This window comes from Harpia harpyja, chromosome 13 (genome assembly GCF_026419915.1).
Source record: "Harpia harpyja isolate bHarHar1 chromosome 13, bHarHar1 primary haplotype, whole genome shotgun sequence".
NCBI lineage: Eukaryota > Metazoa > Chordata > Aves > Accipitriformes > Accipitridae > Harpia > Harpia harpyja.
The window spans coordinates 18273243-18296359 of record NC_068952.1 but is presented as its reverse complement, the minus strand read 5'-3'; the positions used below and the strand labels follow the sequence as shown (position 1 = coordinate 18296359).

The 23117-nt window shown below is 37.2% G+C and overlaps 1 protein-coding gene across 2 annotated transcripts in view; it reads left to right on the top strand.

Moving 5' to 3' along the window:
• BABAM2 (BRISC and BRCA1 A complex member 2) overlaps positions 1 to 23117 on the top strand; it is a 179185-nt gene that overhangs the window by 118119 nt on the left and 37949 nt on the right. For both annotated transcript variants that reach the window (XM_052806382.1, XM_052806383.1), the window contains exons 8-10: positions 17954 to 18053; positions 20065 to 20135; positions 21676 to 21758. In XM_052806382.1, the coding sequence (XP_052662342.1) occupies positions 17954 to 18053; positions 20065 to 20135; positions 21676 to 21758 (254 nt within the window). The remainder of the gene's footprint in view (positions 1 to 17953; positions 18054 to 20064; positions 20136 to 21675; positions 21759 to 23117) is intronic.

Sequence of the window (23117 nt, the reverse complement as noted above, 5' to 3'; positions counted from 1 at the left end):
ATGGCTACCTCCTTTAACTTGGTTTTCTCTGAGTGGAAAACCTTATCATTGCTGTGCTTAAAAACACTGGTGGTAATTCTCTGGACACAGGTGGCTCTTAGGGTACTGTTTGTTAATGTTGAATTTCCAGTGAGTTTTCACTTGTGGTGCCCATCATCAATGCAACAGAGAGCACAGTGCTGGAGATGACCTGCATTGACTCCAACACGGGATGACCAGTCTTTGCGCATCCTTATGAGAAACTAAAGGGAAGTTAAAAAAAAACAGTGAGTAGTAGAACTACATTCAGGAGTATCCTGTGCACTCATCAAAATGGAAACAGTTTAATGTTCAGAGAGTTGTTGTAACAGTTCAAATACATGTGAACAGCAGCATTTCTGCTTTGTGCTGGAGGGGTTTTGTTCTGCAAGAGCTAACTCTCCTTGCAAAAAACAGGCAGTCGTTTTACAGTAGATCAGTAGCAAATCAAACAATGAGTAGCTTTTGCTAGAAAATCTTGCTAGACAGAACCCTCTGAGAGCAGGTTCCTGTTTTTTTTCCTTTTCTCTGTAGTGTATAAGAACAGAAAAATCTGCTCAGTGTTTTCTGAAAAGTCAAGTGGTGGAAGAAACAAAAACAGCAAGGACACGTACCAGTAGCTCTTTGTACAATGTTTTTTAGATAGCATTGGGGTTGGGTAATACATGAGGAGAACTGGTTTCTGGAAAACCAGGACCTTCCCTGACATGCATTTTGTGTTTATATTTTTAAAATTCAAACTGGAAGAGATGGGCAGAGTGCAAAAACCTTTTCTAACTTAAGAAATGGTGGTAAAACTTCCGTATTTTCTGCTGTACCCAGTGAACATAGGCAAGTTTTAATCACCTTCTGGTGTTTTGACCATTCTTTTCCCTGTGATGATTCACTCACCTTCTTTTCCCACCCACTGAGCAAGATTAGTAAACTTACTGTGAAACTACCAGAAATCCCCAGAGCTTTTTCTCTACTACAAGCTCCCAGCTCAAAAAAAAAAAAAAAAAAAAAAAAAAAAAAAAAAAGCTAAAACTGTCTGGTGGACACTTTTAAATTTTACAGTCTGGGTACTGCCCAAGAAGAGATTCATAAATACATAACATGTCCAAAACTGAACTATGAAGACTAATAGATTCCTGCTCTGGAGCTCTGGGGGGAAAAAAGGTCATATCTCTAAACTTAGACTAAAGGGAGTTTGTCAGATATTTTCAGTGGTATTAAGCAAGTCCTGCTTTCCAGTAAAGCTGGAAGCTGGGAGAGCTAAGAACCTTTGAAATTTGCTGCAGTTGGAAATTGCCTCCATGGTTTCTATTATAAATATTTTTCTTTTGTTTCTTTATTTAGAAATTTTTCAGTTGTGGACTGAGGTTTTCCATATGAGATAACTGCTTCAAATGAGTACTGTTTTGAAGCTTCCTTAGGACTAAGCATATTTGTCTTACCGATTCAGATTTTCCTCCCTCAGAGGCATCGATATTTTTTTCTGTGACAGTGTCAAGTTATACCCTCCTCCAGCACCTCAGGTTTACAGAACTTCGTATGAACTTATTCTTTTGAGTATGCACCTGTGTGCCCCAATGGTAAAGAAAGTAGATTGCTAGTATTATATTAGCAGTCCTAGGGTTGTGGTTAAGAAGGCATTTGTAGAAGCTCTCACAACAGTGGTTTTGACAAATGATTTACCTAATGGGATGAAATTTCCTATGCTTGTTCTTATTCAGGAAGCATCTGAAGAAAAACTGTTCATCTCTCTGAACTGCATGTGCAATGTGAATTTAATCAGTTGGTTTTCACTTTTTTATTTAAGCGTTTGTGTTAATGGGGTTGGTTTTGGGGGGCATTTTTTTTGGAATTGCTGTAGTTTTCTGCATGGGCTGAGGGTGAGGTCTTGGCTCCGTTCCTGCCAGTAAGCTCTGCCAAGGACTTCAATAGAATCGTAATTCCTCCTTAGATACTTTGTGTGGTGGGAAACCGTGGTTATTTTTTAATCTGGCTTCTTAAGAAAATTAATTTTCTTTCCTATAAAATAATATGATCACATTGTCTGTGCATACATGTATCTGTCATTTCTGCCCTACAAACTTTTTTTTAGCCTGCTGGCCAATTTTTAAAAAATTTGGCAGGAGGGTAGAAGTCTTGAAAATACAAAGTTTCTATGGTTTCAGGAATATAACCACTTAGAAGAGGCAGGTTCTGTTACTACCACCTGAATGAAAGGCTGAAGCCCCTGCGTAACTGTATTCTGTGAACAGAGAGTCAATAGGGGAGAAATAAATTATGAATATTCTAATCCTAGGAACTGCTTCAGTCAGAATTCATGCCTTATTAAACATCAGAAAAAAACCCCTCTCTTCAGTCAAGATTTGTATCCTGAATGTATTCTCTGATGTCTTACAAGGCATGAACACCATTTGAAGCTTTTCCTTTGGCAAAGGCATTTAGGACATCTTTCCTGTGTGGTTTCTCTGATGTTTAATAAGGAGTGAGCTCATGCTGTGCTGTGGCTTTAACACAACTCAGTTAAAAAGTCAATCCGATGCAGTGTAGAAGTCCATTGGAAACCGAACTTTGTTACTGTGCTACCCATGAACTTCTTTGTTATTTATGCTGTGAATAGTCCTGATATAAGCAAATACAGATAGGTAAACATTGAATGGCAGGTATTCAGGAATAAACAAAATCCAGAGATTACATCCTTGGAATGTTATAGCTGATGTTTTCACACATAAAACTCATGCAATATAAAGAAATAATTCATCAACCTTTAGCAGGTCATCATATTGGTATGGCATTAACATTGGTAACATTGTGGTGTTATGGCACATGTGCCAAAGAGGAACAAATTACTATTGATGTGGGAACTAAACTTTGAAATTGTGATTCTTTGGGGATTTTTGGAAAAAGAAAAAAAAGTGTTATTTGACTTACTATTACACATTTTGTATACGTACATGTGTACAAGGTTCATACAGATGCCGGTGGTTATATGGGTAAAGGCAGTATCTCATTTTATCGCCAAATTCCAATAGACATTCAGATAAGGATTTATGTGTTCAAGGTTATAATAACAAAAATCTGTATATAGTGCATTGTATCCAGTATATACAAAAGCCAAGTTTGAACTGGTGTATTTAAAGAAGAAGGATAAACGAAGAGCAATTCTTGGATTTGCTGTCCTTCCTGAAGTCAGAATTAGATTTTTTTTTTTTTTTTTTAAAGATAGCATCTCACTATTGCTTGCTTTTTCAGCATGAAAACAATATTATTAGGTACAGTAGATCCAAATCCTATGGTTCTAAGCACATTTCTAGTTTAAACCAAGGTGGATAAGAATTTACCTAAGTAAAAGAGGATCAAATATATCATTCCCTCATTTGCATTACAAAACAGCTGCTTTTTTTTAAACCTTCTGGCTGATTCTTAATCTGAAGTGAAATTGGGCATGTATACTATCCTGGAACTGCATCGTCACCCTGACCTCTTAGTGAAAGATGGAAAATCTGGAAGAGGGAGATGAGTAAGATTTTTCTGGTGTCAGTGTAACCCCTGCAATTTTTAAGGAAAACTAAAATTGACCAGTAGCCAAAGAAACACTAACTATAGTAGTAGTTATTAAAGGCAAGGCCTCCAGGCATTTGGAAGAAGGAAGCCCAATGAACAGAGGCTATATACAGAAAGGTTTAGATTTAAATTCAGAACTGTATTTTTTTTGTTCTTGTAGGGTCAGTTTGTTATTTTCTTTTTTACTCCAACTTTGCAGCAGACCTAAAATCTTCATAAGCTAACACATTCATTATAATTCACTTAAAAACATCCAATGATGGCCTGTATGCTGAAGACAGGAAACAGAAGGAAAAGCAAAGAGCATATGATTTCTGAGAACTTCAGTCTTCACAATAAAATAATAACCTAAGCATGTAGAAGCCCCAAATCAGCTATTCCTGCTCCGGGCTTAGCAGGTAAAATAGAATTCTAAAAAACTATTTATAGATTTAAATAATACTGAAGGTTTCATTTTTTACATTCTTTAGTCAATTCAAAAATAACTTCTGTGAGCAACAAATCTTCAGAATAAAAAAAGCATGGAAAGTTGTCTAGGTCCGCAATCATGTGCTTCTGCAATTATAGATAGATAGTGTAGACAGTGTGCAACGTCATCTTTAAATTTTGTAAAGTGAGAAAATGGGTAACCTGCCTTAGCAGCAAATATCCAAGGGATTTTGTTGACACTGTGATGTTATTAGTTGATGGAAGGAAGAATTTTGGATAAACTGAAGTGACTCAATAGTAAACTTATGCTGAGGACCTCCTTGAGAAATTCTGGTCTTACTCGGCTTCTGAAGTAGTCATGAGTTCTACTTTGCTTTTAGTAGCATATGATAGTATTCATTCCCTGACATAAATTGTATCACAGATTGTATGTGAAAGGATTTGAAGCAGTCTCTGCACTATACAGAAATTGTATTATGTGTTGTGGAAACACTTTACATCCTTAGGGTGAAAAGTATTTTAACAAGACATGTAGTGCTATTTCAGTGCTTTTATTTTTAAATAATCTTCTGATGCTCCATGTTTTTTCTGCCACTCTTAGCCATGTCTCTTTTCTGGCTTAAAGAAGAATGTCAAATTTGCACTGGATTATCCCAAGGAAATAGCAAACATTAATTATGAGTTGTATCATGAAGAGGTATAGCCTTCTGAAAGCATGGGATTAAACCACAGAATTTGTGGCTTCCAGTGCAGTCTAGTGACTTGACATTAAAGTGGAAGATCATAAACTTAAAGCATGCACATGTGAAGAAGAAATCTTGAAGAGGAAACAATCAATTTTAGTTTGTACAGTTTAGATATATTACTGTAGCTTGTTTTGTAGTTACAGTGATTTATCAAATGACATTAACACAACTTTGAAAAAGTTCATCATGCAAGCTACAGGTTGCCAGTCGTGTCGTTCAGTGACAGGGATGGAGGTGGTGAGGGAAATCAAACTGTTTGGTAGCATAGCCTCTTTCTTAAGGACTTTAGAAATCAAACTTTAAAGAACTACAAAGAAATAAAAGTACAGACATATACACAGATAACACTGAAGATTCCAACACCATGCTAATATTTATTGCTGGTAGAAACAGCCACAGGCAATTACAATATAAACATTCTCAGCCAAAAAATTAGAATATTTTCACCTTGGGCATAAATTCTTTTTCTGTAACTCGTTGATAACCACATTCTGTTATTTAGCCATACAAGATAACTGCAACAGCTTCCTAATCATGGGCACACAGGGGACAGTGTTAGCAGCCACTCCACTTATGATTTAATAAGTAAAAAATTTTGTCCCATATATTGTATAATGGGTGAAAACTTGCTAGATTGTTGAAGTTATTTGAGTGAAGGAAGAGTTCTGTTAGAGTTCACTTAAATGTCAAGTCAATAAAAAACCTGATACTTTTAGGAGATCATTGCATACAATACAGAAGTTTTGGTTTTTTTTAAAGAAACAAGGGAGAAAACTGTATTCCTTTATGGAAGAACTTTATAAAAGAACATATAGAAATACTGGCAAGACATCGTAGTCTTCATCAGATTGAGTGATTATCAGTCTACAATCTAGAAGTCTCAATATAACTAATAAATTGACAGTTAGGTGTCAGGAAGTTGGAGCAAACAAAGTGTTAATATAATGGGATTCGTTACACAGTTTATCTTGGTAAAAAAAGTCTCTATTGACCAGTGGTAGATCTTTGACTTGGAAATAAGCTGCCATTGACAGAAAGGTTTCTTTGAAGAAGTTCTCATCTCTTGTGAATTTTAATTTTAGTTCATAGAATGTGCCTCATTCAATTACTTATTTTACCTTTTTTAGTTATCCTTTTAGAGGGTATTTGTAGCAGTATTGGTTTTACACTGGCATAGCTGATACATTTAGTACCAGATACACAAATTAGTTAGTGCTAAGGGATAGAGGGAAGAACTAGCTGGGAAAGAAAACAAAGAGAGAAATGGTGTTCAAACATTTTAAGAGGATGGAGCAAGAAAGCAAGGTTGATGCTGTTTCATATTTTAATCCATTCCTTCATTATTCTTATTTAAAACTTCTCTGATTAGTGCTTGAGGCAGCATAACTTTTTTTTTTTTTTTCAACATATCTGTAGGATTCAAGAGCCTTAATATAATTTCCAAAAAGAAAAGACTTAATTTAGGAAGCTATTCTAGATGTAGAATCCTAATATCTTCAGTCTTTTAATAAGACAGAACGTAAATGATTTAAAAGCTGACAAGCTTTCTGAAAATCTTATTCTTCAACTAAAAAGGCTAGTTTATCAAAGCATCCGATATTTATTTGTAAATATATCTGCTTGCAGATACCATTTAGGCCACTCCGTTATCTAAGCACTTGCAAATGCACTCAAGCCCTTAAACATTAAGTAATATTAATCAAACCCTTAAAAGGTGATCAGGTGTACTACATAAAGTTGGAGTTCTTGTCTTTCAGTGACCATGTAAGTATTTGCAGTTTCTAAGGGAAGGAGGGCCTGCATTAAAGGAGATTTAGGGATGCAAGTGTGTACATTTGACTCAGGCCTGACTGATGTCTATGTGTGCACTATAATATGCATTCATAATCTCTTCTGGGAAGAGGGTAATCTTTGTGAAAATGGTTTTTGCTCCAGTCTTTGCCTTGCAGCACGTGCTGTAATGAAACTGTTCCATGAACAAAATCCAGGCATCAGTGAAAATAAATCCTGGGAATGCTTGTATTCACCTTTTGACCCAACAAAGCGCTGCTGTAAGTTACAAACTACAAAATTTCCAGTTTCTTCTGTGTGTATGGGGTCCCTGCTTTGATTTTAACATGATGAAGACCTGTGGTTTTATTTTCTGCCTTTCCTTTTTTGTTTTAAAAGTAGGCCTGTGTCTACCTTGTTACGGAAGGAACCTTTGTTACCTCTGATGTAAACCAGGGTTTCAAAGTGCCAGTGTTTTCTTATGAGAATTATTCCCAGTCTTTCCACCTACGAAAGGCTGCGTTTGTACAATGTGATGCATAGCTCTGCTTTCCTCTGTTTTGAAGAGAATATATTAGGATGAATATTGAATTATTTGTGTTCATAGGAACAAAACACACTTACCCAAATGCCTGTGGTAAAGATTCTGAAAGGGGCTGTAAAAACCATCCGAGAAGATTTGTATCATCTAACAAGATGATACTCATTTAACAAAATGAGTAAGGGTTTAACATGGTTCTCATTAGCTTGTGAAACCACAGTGGCTGTGTTTACATGAAAAACTTAAGTTCTCTTGCCTTGCGTCCACATGTGAATGTATTTGGCTTACATAAAACCTGAGCTCACTGGGCCTCTTGGAGCATTTAGCAGGAGCACCAGACCAGACTTGTAGCATTCCATATTGTTTGTGAACATAAGATAAAGACAATTTCAAGATCTGAGCAAGAATGCCACTTAATCATGCTGCGTGCACGTGGAAATCAGCGTCAGAAGCCAGATACATGAAAGAAAAACATTTTTCTCCTCTAGCTTTCTTCCTCCCTCGGGCATTCTTATCGATGACCAAATGCTCAACTTCATATCCAGAAGTTTTCCAGCATGTTGCTCTTATTTCATTTCTGAAATTTTTCTGCAAGATTTCTTATCCTTTCACTACTTTGCATTTCTCATTCTTCATGTAAGCTAATCAAATGTGATGCTGATGATGCAGGGGACAGGATGTTTCTTACAGGAAATGTTTCTCCAGATAGAAGAGATCCACAAATAAGGATTACTGGATGTCTACAACACAGCACTATCTTAGCACAGAGGCAAAAAGTAGCGTGCTTGCAAAATGACTAAGTCCCTGGAAGTGCTAGGCGCTAAGCAATATCAGGAAAAGGTTAACAGTAAGAGATAATTACTGTAATTTGACTAGTAGATTAGGGAACATAAATAAAATAAGGATCAATATAAGCAAGTGCAATCATAAAACGTAAAAGGCTGCAAGTTATAGGAAATGACTGTTCTTCAGAAAAAGGTGAAAATAGTAAGCAAGGAAGGCAATGGAGTCGTGCAGTTTTTTGAGACTCATTTTTCTGCTTCATGATAAAGACACTGCTGGTTAGCTGGGCTTAGTACAAGTACTAGAAAATTACCTGCCGTGTGAACAGTCATAATATAATAAGCTGGATGTTATTGAATGCATGCCAGAAGATTGATAAGAAATTACAGGTACATAGGGCATATATTTGTAAATATAACTGATACCATCTTAGAACAGTTATTTATTTATGTAATAAGAGAAGATTCACATGGATTTGTGATAAATACTCTGTTCAATGGGATTGTTTGGGAGATCTCCATCACTAAACCAAAGTGGATTACAAAAGAGCAGATCAGCACTGTGTAACATACCACCCAGGCTTCAGTGCAGAGGAATTTCCAATGATCCTCACCATAAATAAATCCTCAATTCTTTCATTAATTTATTGAGTCCTGCTGTTTCAGAGGAGAATACCGTCCACAGCGTACCAGCGCTCTAGTCTTCTTTTACTTGTTTATGCAAAAGTTTACAATTCCCAGCTCCTGCCTTCATGATATGTGTAAGCCATTTTTAGTTCCTTTGAGACAGCACTTCAAGCCAATACATTTTTCCCTTGAAGCAGAAGAGCCAATGCCCAGTAATATTTTACCTGCTACTTAGACAACCTTCAATATATTCACAGTTAAGGTGGTTATAAATATATCTGCAAAACAGGTAGTGCCATTAAAAGTATGTTTCTGAAGAACAGGAGTTTGAAAAGTAAATTTTCAGGTAACAGACTCAACTTTTTCTCCTTCACAGTCCATGTGAAGGAGAAATGGGGATAGTGCATCATTTTAAACAAGTTCCCAGTTTTGTGTTGGCATCTCAAGTCAGTGCAGGGTGAAAAAGTGTTGCAATTAGTTTACAGTTCACTCTTTCTTCAGCCAAAATCTTGTTCTGCCTTAGTTGTGACAAGTCTCCAGCCTCTTTCACACTTGCTCTTCTTCCTGAGATCCATACACAAGACAATCACAGTAGGTTAGGCTACATGGTCTTTCTCCTGGCATCTTAAATGATTTCTTTAATCTTCACTTACTGCTTTTTTAACTTCTTTGGAAGTAAAAATAAAATAGTACTGCACAGTGTTCTCTTTCTTTTCTTATCTGCCCAGGTTGCTTATCTTATCTGTACCTTTTTTGTTCAGTAATGTTTGCTGCTGCTCCATTTGTCTGCCTTTCTTTCCTACAACTTTTCCTGGTCGTTTGCAGCTTTTTTGGCTGTTATTTCCTCATTGCATTTCTCTGTGAAACTCTCTGACTTTTCTTCACTTGTCACTCAGATTTCTATTAATTTGCTGCCGCGATTCCTTTAAGAAATACGCAAAATGGTTTGGAAATAAATATTTCTCCATTGTAAGTGTTGAAGTCTTAAGTCTCCTTGCTGCAACCCGTGCTCTTCCTCCCCTGTCGTTCAGTCCCTGCTTTTCAGTTTCTCACTGTGCTGTGTAGTGTGAAATACTGGACTGCGAAAGTTCTTTGAGACAGGAACCATCCCCTCCTGTTTAAACCGTGAGGCATCTAGCAATTTGTTCAGGTTTTCTTGTAACTGTTTTCCTTAAATAATACTGTCCTGATGGAGAATTAATAACTAATACATTTGGGGGGGGGACACGGACGGACGACAAAACTACTTTTTCAAGATCATAAAAAGTGTCCCTAAATTCAGTTCTTACATCATTTGATATGGATTCTCATTATTATTTGCCCTAAATGACTGAGCATGTTACCTTTGTAATACACCTTGCTATAGAGGTTTTTGCGGAAAAAACTGAAGGGGGGCATAAATGTGGTAAGTTGCAACACAAAAGCAACATTTGTCAGAATTTTTGAGCCTTTAAGAGAGAATTACACTCACTTTATAGCCTGTGGAACTTTTTGAACCTGTTTGTACTGTATTATGAAAAATAATTCTATATTTTAAGCATAAGGGGGTTTGTTATTCTTTGAATCAGTTTGGAATATATTGCTTTTATACTTTTCACTTTGGTTTTATGTTGGCAGAATGAATAAGTGACCAACATTTCTGTATTGTGTGGTGTTTTATAGAGTGATATTGTTGACACCAGTTAAGTTAACCTGTATTTTAAACCACTGCACACATTGAAGCCTTGCTGATAAGTTCTGTTGCACTTGCTTGGACTTTTCCTGAAGTTTGTACCTTGAGGTATGATGGAGGTCCCAGAGGGCAATCGATTCTGCTGGGCTGCCTGCCTGCCCAGGCTGTCTGTTGTAAGCTATGGATCAATTTATAGAAGCGGGTCCCCTTACTCAGAGAAGAAAGCAATGTGTGATGACTGTTGTAGGCAGAGTGCTTGTATACCGCGTGCTACCACTGTGTAACATGAAGTGTCTGATCAGCTGGGTAATAAATGTTAACCTTGCATGGTTTTTTTCTTCAGAGAATGCCATGTCTGAGGACTGTGGAGAGCAACCTTTTCCATCGCTGGCAGCCCAGGTTTTCACTCATTCAACACATCAGTGGAAACTTCTCAGTCCTCTTTATGCATCATTTGATATGGATTCTCATATTCTCATTTCCTTCCTACAGAGGAAATACTAGCGTTTTCAGATTTTTATACTATCAAGTAGCAGTAAGAAAAGCTTTATACTGCAAGAGTATCTGTTTTTTCTCCTTCCAGCTCTGAGTCTGGCCAGGGAAGGGAAGAGAAGAAACATACTCTAATTTAACTATAGGGTTAGCTATCTATTTATCTCATGCTTCTTGGTTTTTTTTTCTCGAGGAGGAGCAGAATCCTGGGGCCAGAGCTCCTCTCCCCATAAATCTTTCAATGTTGGATCACCCAGGCTATGGTTTGTGTGTAAGTTAGGTTACATGTGCCTATGGTTTGTTAGGGTAAAGTCTGCTAGAACCCAGAATCTGTACAGTTAATGTAAGTCTTTCTTTGGTATAGCCACTTTATCTAAAATGGGAAATACGTTATAGAAAACTGCTTTTTATTTTACAAATTTACCTTCAGCAGAATACAGAAGTTGGAATAACCCAAACAGCTTTTATACTATTCTATGAGTGTTATTAAGTGTACTTCAGTATAAGCATCTGGACATTATAGGTGGGCAAGCAGAGAAGCAGACTGGTTGCAATAACTTGCTAGAACATATGAAGTCAGCATAAGAGCTGCAAATAAAGCTCAGCAAGTCTGACCTGCAGTTTTCTGCACAGTCTGTGAAACTAAAATACATTTTGGTTTTAGTATTTGCTTTTTACAGTGATTATTTCATACTTTTTTTCCAGTCACTAGTCAGAAGGAGCTCAGAGGTATTTACCCTGAACCTCTGGTAGGTCAAGGAAAAAAGATGGTATTATCCTTTCAGCTCTAATGGCCAGATTTTTAGTCTGAGTTTGACTGGGATTCTTTCTCCAAATAAGTGGATTTGGCGTAGTTTTCTCTCTAGGTCTATTTGTGATTGTATTTTTTTTCTGTACACTCAACAATGTAGATACCTCAGATTATATGTTAGCTGAAAACATACATTTGTGTTTTGCCAATGTTGAATTAGAAATAATTATAAGTAAAAATTGTTTCTTCAAAAATAGAATGGAAACTTTTCTTGTGGCCAAACTTTACCTTATAGTAGATTTGAGTGGACAAGCAATCTATTAATTAATTTGCTTTAAATGGAGTATTACTAGAAAGGGGAGAAAACACTGTTGCAAACCTAGACTGACCAATTTTTCAGTAACAAGAGTAATGTTCTGTTATTTTACTGTTAAACTCTGTATTGCTGATTGAAGCACTATCCCAAGGCTTCTGCCAAGCACCACATTGTTTGTGTGATAAGGAAGATTTGGTTATGGTCAAGCAAGTCTGAAAAATGGTAAACTGGCAGCAAATCTGGGATCATGGTTGGTAAGGCAGCTTTTGTGGTCACGTGCTTTTATTTGATGTGGTTCCTTGTGTCTCCTGTGCCAAATGGTGTAATGCACTAAAGTGATGAAACTGCAAAAGAAAAAAAAAAGTCAACCATTTACTTTAGCAACAAAGGAGAAAGAGAACGGGGAAGGAGATCAAAGCCCATAACATGAGTCTCAAAACAGGAAAAAAGAGCAAAAAGAAGGGAATTTCTTTCCACATGCTTCGGGCTACTCTTGCTTATAGCCATCATGAGTAATAAACCCTTTAAATGCTTGTGTAGGTCTGCAATGTGCTTCAGTTTCAAAATAAGGCAGATGAAAACTTACAGAGAGTTAAGAAGGGTGTATCCTGGTAAAAGCAAGGGCTATAAAGTCTAAAGTCTACTTTCCATCACTAGTACATAGATTTGAACATGTTCTAACATTGGCCACGCTGAGAGAAAAGCTCTTAGTTATTTTAAACTAGTATAAAAAGTGTTTCCATGCAGAGGCAAGTTTTTTGTTTATTTACATTTTCAAAGCTAGACAAACCTTCAACTGTATTGTTCACGATCATTGAAATTGTCATTTCCCTATTTTATGTGGGTTTTGCAGAATGCATTGGATTAGGAACATTGTTGAGTGGAATCAGTATTATGTACAGGCTTTTAGTATAAAGCCTGTAATGCTATGTTCACACTGTATTCAGGGATAGAAATGATTCTTCTTACAGTGCTGAAACTCCTTCCCAAATGCACGTTTTTTACTGTTTCCTCCTGCCATTGTGCAAGGTATCTCCTTTTAAGAGTCTGAAACTTTTTCTTAGATGTTCTTTTCTTTGTGATACTTCTTTCAAAGAAAACCTTGTGCAATTTTGGAGATGAGGAATGGTACCATATAAAAGCAAAAGAGAGAGAGAGTGTGCGTGCCAAATGAACACATGTAATACTATCTATATGGGTGCTAACGGTAGTACCGTAACCTGTGTTAGCATGTAACTTTATAAACGGTGATATTTTTATTCATGCATGACCCTGCAGGATGTAGGGGATAGTCTGAAATAATCTTAATTTTTCAGACTCAGCTCAAAAGTTTCCCATCAATCTAGAGAAACCTCCATTTTTCTGCTCAGAGAAAGGGGGAAGCAGAACAGGTTGAAGGGAAGAGGTGGGGTGAATGAAAGGAGTTTAGGGGAACTAGGCAGGCCCAAGAGACCATGGGGAGAGTTGTAGGGTAGGGATTGGAGTATGAGCATCTTCCTTTGTGCCTTCACGTCTGCCTTGGAAAACCACCCAGTCTTCTGAGCTTGAGACTTGGAAGCACTCTTCTTCGCAGTGAAGTGATGTTTTTAAGGAAGGGGAAGTAACTGGTTCTTTACACATACTCAAGAACAAAACCAGTCACTTCTGTAAACCTGTGAATTAATGCTATGCCCCCCTGCCCCCCCCCCCCCTTTTTTTAGGATCATTTCTTGAGAAAGACATTTTAATGTAATTATAAGCTATCAAGAAATGGGAAAGAATTTTGCATTTTGTATGCAGGCCTGAATAAATAGATCCATTGAGAGACAGACAGAGCAAGTCAATTGGAATGCTCCAGTCAACAGCAGAAATGTAAACGTCATCCAGCTACGCTCCCTGCACTTGTATTTCAGTGTGCCACAGAATAAAACTGCTATTAATGCAGGCTGAGTGCTGCTCTTGTTGAATTCAGTACTGGGTCCAACACAAAATCCAGTTTAATTCACAGACTGTGGATCAGAACCACATTGTCTGACACACTGGAAACCCAGGAAGGCAGGAACTTACAGAATCATAGAATCATTTAGGTTGGAAAAGACCTTCAAGATCATCGAGTCCAACCATCAACCATGCCCACTAAACCATGCCCTGGAGTACCCTGTCCACTCGCTTTTTGAATACCTCCGGGGATGGCGACCCAACCACTTCCCTGGGCAGCCTACTCCAATGTCCGACAACTCAGTAAAAAAATTTTTCCCAATATCTAACCTAAATCTCCCTTGCCGCAACTTGAGGCCATTTCCTCTCGTCCTATCTCCAGCCACCTGACAGAAGAGCACCCACAACTTGCTGCAAAGGAGTCTCTGGTCCATCTTAAAATGAGGTGTATGGAGTTGGTTTGCAGACCTGAATAGGTTTAGAGTAACAGCAAGTGAATAAAATGCTGAGTCCAACAGTTCTTTGTCTCTGGTTCCAACATGTTCATGCAAGCTTATCTCATAGATGGGTAGATCTACCATGTATTTATCTTCATCCGGTACCAGTCCTAATGAAGTAGCATTCACTAAGACTGTTGCTTTGTGAATTATGATAAATTACAGAAAGCCACTATAAGAATCTGTTAGAATTTTAGCCTTTAAAGAGCAGGTTACTGGAAAAAAAAAAAGTGTAAAAATCAAACACAGCTCAATTGGTTGTGCTGAAACTAGATTTACTCTGGCAGCTGTAGGGTAGCAATATTAATTAATTTGTCTGTGTATAAAAACAAAATAACTTTCGCATCCTATCTCTTGATGGTTTTTTGTTTGGCGGGTTTTTTTTGGTCATCTTGATGCAATGAATGTCACCAAACCTGATAGTGTGATGTTATAGTTGTTTTTATTCCTGGGTATAAAAATGTGTTTTATTTATGAGGAGTGTATAACAATGATACCAAGAAGGAAAGCTTATTCACAAACAGAGGTAAGATCTATCCTCCAAGAGGCTTGGCTATCTGGAAAGCAGGTCTGACATGCAGGAATCTTCAGCTTGCACTGGTGGAATCTCTTGGCAAGTAGAATTTCCTTGACTATAAAAGACTTCTTATAGCATTTTTCTTTTTCTACACCTTTTCTTTTGATTGGGCTTTGAGGGACCTCAAAAAGCAACATTAGATACTGAGCTGCATGCTGAAATTCCCTTGCCTAACTTTTTCCATTTTACATATTTCCTTGCACCTTTTACAGGTCCTTCTTATTTGATGTTGAGTAAGTCACTTCTTTCTTCAGCTGCAGGTTTATTATAGGGTCAAAGGAATTATTACAGCCTCTTGCCTTGTCTCATGATTGTGAAGTACTGCAAGTGTTATGTTCCTTTGGCAGGACAGAGACATAGTATAGCACAGTCAAATCAAACTCTGAGCAATAGCTTCCTTACATGTTTAAAAATAGAAGATAAATGTCGGTTTCATAAGGCAGATGAACCTTAATTGCTGAATGTTTATAGGAAGTTTTGAGATGGTCAGAGGCAAGGTCCTATGTAAATACATTATTTTATTAAAGTATTTAATAACCAGATTCTCTGACCCAATAGAGGGAACAAAGATGCCTGTCCACTCTTAATTTTCCCTACCCATAATTATTTCTACAGAACATTAATTACATCTTGTACAGCTTTATTCTGTTTTCAGAGGATAATTATACTAGAACTTCCAGCCTTCTTTCTGTGGAGGGACCTCTTTCTCAGAAACCACACCTTGTAGCTGTCTGTTTTTCATTTGAGAAGGATTGAATTCCCATTTATGTCAACAAGTTTTTATGGATTGACTACTTTCAAAAGATGGGTACAGGTAAAGTGGGAAGCCCTTATTCACAAATCATAATAATTCTGTCTGGAAGATTTATTGGAAGCTGATGATATAGGATTGGAAGCTTTTTTGCATGTGAAATCTGTTGGAGATTATTCCTAATTTCATGCCTGCTATTGTAACCGAAAGAGGAGCCTGTAATTCCTGTTGTGGTCATCTGAGCATTTCCAGTGATATCTCCATGCTGAGGGGGAACTTGGACATGGTTGCAAATGAGGCAAGGCAGGATGCAGAAGAGACAGTACCATTTGCTCTGTGTATGAGATTGGAGGCTTTTATGGATATATTTACATAAGCATTTAAGGAGTTTAATAAACTGAAAGCCAGGGTCTTAAAGTAAGGTTCACAACCCACTTGTAACATACCAGGAGGGGCAAGTCTTTCATTCTCCGACATTAAAGACTGGTGGACCCAGTATACTTTCAATTTCCTAAGAGCGAACTACTGTTTCAGAAATGTTCCAACTTAGTAATAATCTAATAGTCACACTTCACTGTTTTTTAACATCCACAAGTAGCAAAATTATATTCCTGTGGGAGCAATTTTAGTAAGGGGGTAGCAGCAAGGAAACTGAATTCTGTTTAAAAAAAAAAAAAAAAAAAATCCTGTTCAAGTCTTACTTCTGCTGGAAAAGTTTGTTTGGTTTTTTTTTATGTAGCTGTGGTGTACTCAAGGCTTTTTTTTTTTTTTTCATCATTGCATACGCAAAATCCAGACCTGCAGAACTGTTCCATGTGGTGAACAGTCTGCTGAACCCAGACTGTTTTGCCTGAGTAGCAGATTTCTATATACCTCATTATGAGTTTGGGGTTTTTTGATTTATGTAGAGTCTGTTCCTTCAAAGGGATGTACGACTGTAGACCTTTATACCTACCAAAGTGATACCTTATCAAGTACTGAAGAAAATACAAGGGCAGGTCCTGCTGGAGAATAAGAGCCTTATTTTGCAGAGAAGAACCTTCTTTCCAGCCAGTTTAATTTTTCATGAAAACAACAGGTAAACAGGAGGCCACAAAGTAACTTAGCTTTTGAAGCTTTTTAATTGCACCCAACAAGGTTCTGGATGTTTAGTGAATTATGTAGACCACAGTGTGTAATGCAAATTCACACCCCTTTTGACTGGTAAAAGACTGTAAGAAAGATTTAGGTCAGTACTGCTAAAAGAAAGTAGCATGGACTTTAGCTGGTTGTTGCCTTATACAACCTGATTTAAATAAAAAATGCTAGATCTTTCCACACCAAAGAAGCCATTATCCTTGGCAGTAGCAGGCGTGCTTCAGTCTTCCGTCCTATGATAAAGGCATTTGATTAAGATGCCTAAATACATGTCTGAAGTTATTTTATTTCTGTGGATTCCTACCATTCCAGTCTGAGCATGGACAGAGTTAATATCTTTGTTCATGTTACTTCCTTCTGGGAATGAACAAAATCATAGAATCAGGGAATATAATCATAAAATAATGTAGACTGGAGGGAACTTCTGCAGGTTATCTGGCCAAGCCCCTCCTCAGAGCAGGGCCAGCTTAGATCAGCATGCTCATGGCAGTTGTTTAGGTGAGCTTTCAGCACGTCTGTGGATGGAGATTCCCCATCCCCTCTGGGCCTGTCTTCCAGTATTTGATTACTCTCATTGTGAAAACATTTTTCCTAATAACTAACCAGAACTTCCTTTGTTGCAATGCATCTTCATTGCCTTTCATTGTGTCACTGTGCGCTTCCAAGAAGACTCCAGCTCCATCTTCTCTATATTTTTCCATTAGGTAAATGAAGGCATCAATATGCCTTCAATAATAATATGCCTTCAACTCCCCTCTTTAATATGCCCCCCCCCCCCCCCCCCCCAGTGTTCTCTTAAGACCGAACAAACCCATTTCTTTCAGCATTGCTCCTTACATCATGTGCCTAATAATCTTTCTGGACCATTGCCCCCTTGATCTAGTAGGTTAACATCTGTGTTGTACTGGGAGGCCCAAAACTGGAGTAGATGGCATGGCTGACGTGCATCTGGCCATCTTCAGTCCAAATTATTCTGTGTATTCTTAGCTGGTTTGACTAAAGGTGGCTTTTTGAATAATTCAAGACTCAAAGTCCTCTCCTCCCACAGTCGCAAGATATTTTAACTACAGTGCTCCACATCTTATTGATGAGGGCTGAGAAACAGAACTCTTTACAACAAAAAAGCTATTTCCTGACAGAATGCTTTGCATTAGTGATACTCTTGATTACAGTAGTTTAATTACAGTGGGTGATGGTATAGCCGGTTTTTGTAGATGGTATCACTCAATACTTTTTATATCACCACAGCATAAAATACACTTACTCATCATGGCCCTCTGACTTTAAGCATAGGGAAAGAGGACAGTGTAGAAATCACTTTCAAATCCCATGGACTATTCGTGTAATGTACTGTTAAATTAACTTCTGTTTCTAGTGCGCTTGGAGGATCATCTGCCCTTCACATCCCAGCCTTTCCTGGTGGAGGTTGTCTTATCGACTATGTACCCCAAGTATGCCAGCTGCTAACAAACAAGGTAGGTTAGTAAAGAGAATTCAATTTTCTTTTCCCTTACGTGCTGTACTGTATTGCAGTAACACACTATAGCATTTCCATAGACATAGTTTTTCTGCCAGGTAGTCCAAGCAGGGCATACTTAAGGTGAACTACACAAGGAACACCTGCTTGATAATAATTGAGCACCTAAGCAGGGCAATGAATATAATGACTCTTTTAGGTAAACAAGAGTGTTTGGAATCTGATCCTGGCGTGGGTTTTTCTTACCGTGGCATGTTATGATTTAGGATAAAACGTTGTTGTCGCATACAACACTCCATCGTAGCATACTATTTTGCTAGTAAATACAAATGTGTAGTTGGCATATTATTCTTCCAGTTGGAAGTTCTCATACCATAGTCATCATTGTAGGTTTTGAGTACTTTCAGTGATTTTCTTCTCAGATGTTTCATCCAAAAGAACTGAATTGGCAGTCTATTTGGATATTTATACAGTAATAGCTACTTAAGGTTACTGAAAAGTTTGTGTTCCAGTTAGCTTACTGTTTAAACAAAAAAGAGTGAGTATTGTATTTTGAAAGCTTCTCCATTATTTAAGTGTAATTTTCAAAAGAAAGTTTGGGGGCCAACATCTAGAAATCTGCCTATTACAGACCTCCTATTTGTATTTGTGTATTATTTTTACCTTTAATTGTCCAAATGAGGAAAATAATTTTATCCTTTAGAAAAAGTTCTTCAAAATGTGTTTCCATAATTATATTGGAATCTATCTTTAGAGTTGTTTTTGTTGTGGTTTTCTGTTAAAATTACTTTCTGTTTTTAAAATCTGCAAGTACACAGGACTGTTTTTATCCTTTCTTAAACAAAGTCACTTAAGCAAACTTATCATATGTTTTCCTTTTCCCAAAATAACATTTCAAATCTTACACAAAGTGTTCAAAATAATAGTTGTTTTTTATAAAATGAAATAAGTCTCAATTTATAAATAGAATTTAACTTTAAGGGGTACAAGATAGCTCTCAGCAATGATTGTATCAAGGCTTTTTCAAAAAATTTAGGAAAGCATTTGCCAGCCGAGGAATTCTAGTATTACCACAGCCAAGAAAAATATTCTTCCTGTTCTTTTCGTGTTCAGTGGGGAAAAAAGGTTTTTTAAATGTTAGTTTTCATTCTGGAAGGCAAAGGGATTTACATAGGGAATAACATATGGAACCGTACTGTAAGTACTTGAAGTAACCAGTTGTAAACCAGATGCCTTGCATCCTGACAACACATGCATTGTTCCTGTTATGGGTCAAACCCTGTTCACACTGTTCTGCTAAGTAATCCCATTCAAATCACTAAGAAAACATATAAGGTGAGAGGAGACTTTTGCCTTAGGTCTTCCAAGTTTAGCATTGTTGGATTTTCTGTGCCAGGATGGAAGTCTTTCAAAACCCAGAATGCCTCAGAAATTGATGCTCACAGTTGAGTAGGTGGCTCCCTGAGTCAGCATGAAACCACTGAGAGAGCTTAGTGTTAAGAAGATTTTGTTGGAGGTGTACGCTTCAGAAAACACCCAAGATGAGTTGTGATTTTTTTTTCTCTCTCTCTCTCTTTTTTTTTTTTTTTTTTTTTTTTTATAACCAGAATGTTATTTTGACATTTAACCAACTGTCAGTTCAGGTAACTATGATTGGCCTATCGTGGCTTCCTGCTGAAACTTCGGCAAGGCAAGGTCGTATATTTCTTTTCTTCACTCTTTATCTTGTGCAGTTAAACAGCACTTAAATACGTTGTGAAAGACTTAAGTTTCACTCAGAAGTGAGTGAAGAGATTTCTTTACAAGATTTTCTGTGTGCAAGATCCACTGTTTGTTTTAAAAACATTTTAGGATTCTTTAGGGAAATCATGCAAGCTAAATGTAGGATTCAGAACTACTACCGTGTCAAACATAAGTCTTCCTTAATGAGGAATATATGACAAATTGGGAGCATTGGCTTTTTTTATCTTTTTATAGCTCTGGATTTGTTTGTTTCTTTCTTTTTTAAGGTACAATATGTTATTCAGGGATACCATAAGAGAAGAGAGTATATCGCAGCTTTCCTGAGTCACTTTGGAACGTAAGTTTTCTTTTGATGCGTTATTTTCTGTAGCATGGGACAAAGTGTTGTTTTCTGCACATGGTCTTTGGCTGTGTGACTGCTGTCCACTGGATAAGATGAAATCTGGTCATTTTTCACAGAGTGATGTGTATAGATGGTCTCTCTGTAGCAGTACTGGAATGAAGTTCATCGTTACTTCACTTCTGTGCCAGCTGCCGATCTGTTTTTACTAGAAAATAGCCGATGATGGGAAAAGGACAGTAGAGATTTTCTTCTTTAGCAAAAGAAACGTGTTCATTTCTGAATAAATGACTGGAGGGGTCTTACAGTAATAGGCAGTGACCGAAGTGGAAGGACAGGGAAGCGGGTACAGTTCCAAGCCTTGCAGGAGCCAGAAACCACTGCTTGGCATAAAGGCAGGACTGGGAGACCAGCTGCTCCCACCGCCAAGCAGTATCTTGTCTCAGGAGAGAAAGGGCTGTCGGGTCGTGCTGAATTCCTGCAGTTCAAAAGTCCGTGGCCTGGCATGATGACACATTATCTTCACAAACCAACTAATCAGGGATGCCTTGGCACTCTGAAGGGTAAGCACTTTGGTTTCCCACCTAAATCCTGACTTGAGTGAGAAAGAGTCCAGGAGCCGATGCAACAGCGATTGCCTGACCAGCAGTGCTTTATCTCATTGTGAGGAGGGGGTTTCTGATTCTGGTGATGCCAGATGACATGGATATTTGGGAGCCCTTTCAATCTCAGGTCTCTCAAGTGAGGGTAGGAAATCAGGTGCCTTCTAGCATGCACGCAAATTTTATACAACTATAGATAGATAACAATTACTTGAATTGGACATATGAGTAGGTAGAGAGTCGATGCAAGCTCAGTCCTTATGAAAACAAGATAATTTCTTTTTCTTCTGAGAAAACTACAGTATAGAAATGGCCCAGGTGTGCCTATGATTTTATTTCACTGGCAAAGTCGTTCATGAGTCCTGATACTGCTTGAGACTTTCAGAGAATACTGACTCCTGATGGTTGAAACTTTTAATCCATCTACTGAACAACACTTCTATATTTAATTTTTTGTATGTTCTCATGCTTTGCATTTTTTATGTATACTCTTTTGAATTTTCAAATTTAAACTCTTCTCAGCCTGCACATTTTCAATTTTATCCTGTCACTTAGTACAGAGTTAATAATTTATCTTAATCTGAGTAACATACAGGGAATTTGTGTGTACAGTTTTTATCAATTTAGTGCTGCAGATGCATTAGGAGGTCTCCTTTCATTCTAAAGCGTATTTATATAAACTGAACATGGCCTTTCTTTGGGTAAGAAACTCCAATACCACAGCATAAATAAGAAGATTATTAAGAGTAAAAGTTTAATCTCATTTTCATTTAGCTAGAAAACTGTAACTGTTAATAAATAAAGCAAATACTGGAAGTTTTTGAACAAACAAACAAAACAATCCTTGTAATACAGAATTTACATATTTATCATTCAGTATTAGAATGAATGGTAGGTTAAAATTGTATTAATTTTTTGGTATTTTTTGTTGATAGTGGTGTGGTGGAATATGATGCAGAAGGCTTCACAAAGCTCACTCTGTTGCTGATGTGGAAAGATTTTTGCTTCCTTGTTCACAGTGAGTAGCTCTTTGCCTCAGGCATAAATGTCTATCCTCGTGAAGATACAAGTTCAAAAGGGAAAACATACAATTACAGGAAACAGTTTTAAAGTTTTAGCTATTTTTATCCAGTGCTTAATGTATTTTTGATGTGACCATGACACTTTGAAAGCATAAAATCCTGACTGTATTTGGAGAAAGGGAGAGGATCCACATTGGTAGTGTACTGCCTGCTTTACAGAATGCCAAAAGCGTCCTGGGAAGGTTTTCTGGTAATTTGACTCAAGATTAAGTTCACAGTTGTAACTTGTCCTTTCAAAAGTGCCAATAATGAGGACCAATACTATACATAACACAGGAGTACCTAAAATCTTCTGTAATTGTCAGGAATTAATGCATTGATAGTGATAGTAAAGACACTTTAGTGTAGGGAAAATATAGTAAATGAGAAATAACGCTATGCTGTCGTTAGGAGCCAAAAGTTATTCCTAGACTGAAACTGTGTAGGCAAAACTGTCTAACAGTTGCTATAGTATGTAGCTAGACTTGCTGTCATTTGAAATTTTTAAATCAAGATTGTATTACTTTCAAAAAGACATTCTTAATTAAATAAATATGTAGGAATTGCTTCATTTAGAAATTAGTAAGTGTGGCTTTGTTACTGCCTTATACATGTTAACCTTAGTAGCAATTACTGTTTTTCCCTATGGTAAGGTGAAATTCACAGGTATCAAAGATATTGGTCTGGGGAAATTCAGTCATGTTACCCTTTATTTTTAATTGTTACACTTCTCATCTTCGTTTAAAATAATTACAGTGCAATCTGGGCAGCTGCAACACTGGTGTTTGTTAACACTCTAGCGCTGGAATATTTCAGATTACGTCATTTTTGATTGTGGGCTAGCTTTTCATGTGGAAAACTAAGGATGTCTTAATGACATCATAGAAATTTGTCCCAGAGCTTTTAAAGGAAGAAGTGGGGATTGCCATTGTTCAGAGAAGTCCTTCACCCTGTGTTGTATTGGAGATCACAAAAAATGGTCTCACTGATCCCTATCACCTAAGATTTCCAGACCGTAATGACCATAAAGAGGTCTAGAAAACTCAAACTTGAAATTAAAAAACTTCCATCATACTACTGTGACTTACATTGTGGAAAAAAAGAAACAAAACTGATATTTTTTGAAACATTGTCCTTATTACATCTTTACTTACTCTTCCACTACAACTGAGAATTGGTCACTGGGCAGTTGTCTTCTATGAGATGATGCTTCTTTATGTACAACCTTCTTGAAGTTTTCCTACCTTCTTACTCCCCAATATGTTTGGCTTAATTTTATCAATATTAAAATTCCTGTGGATTTGATTTTTGCTGTG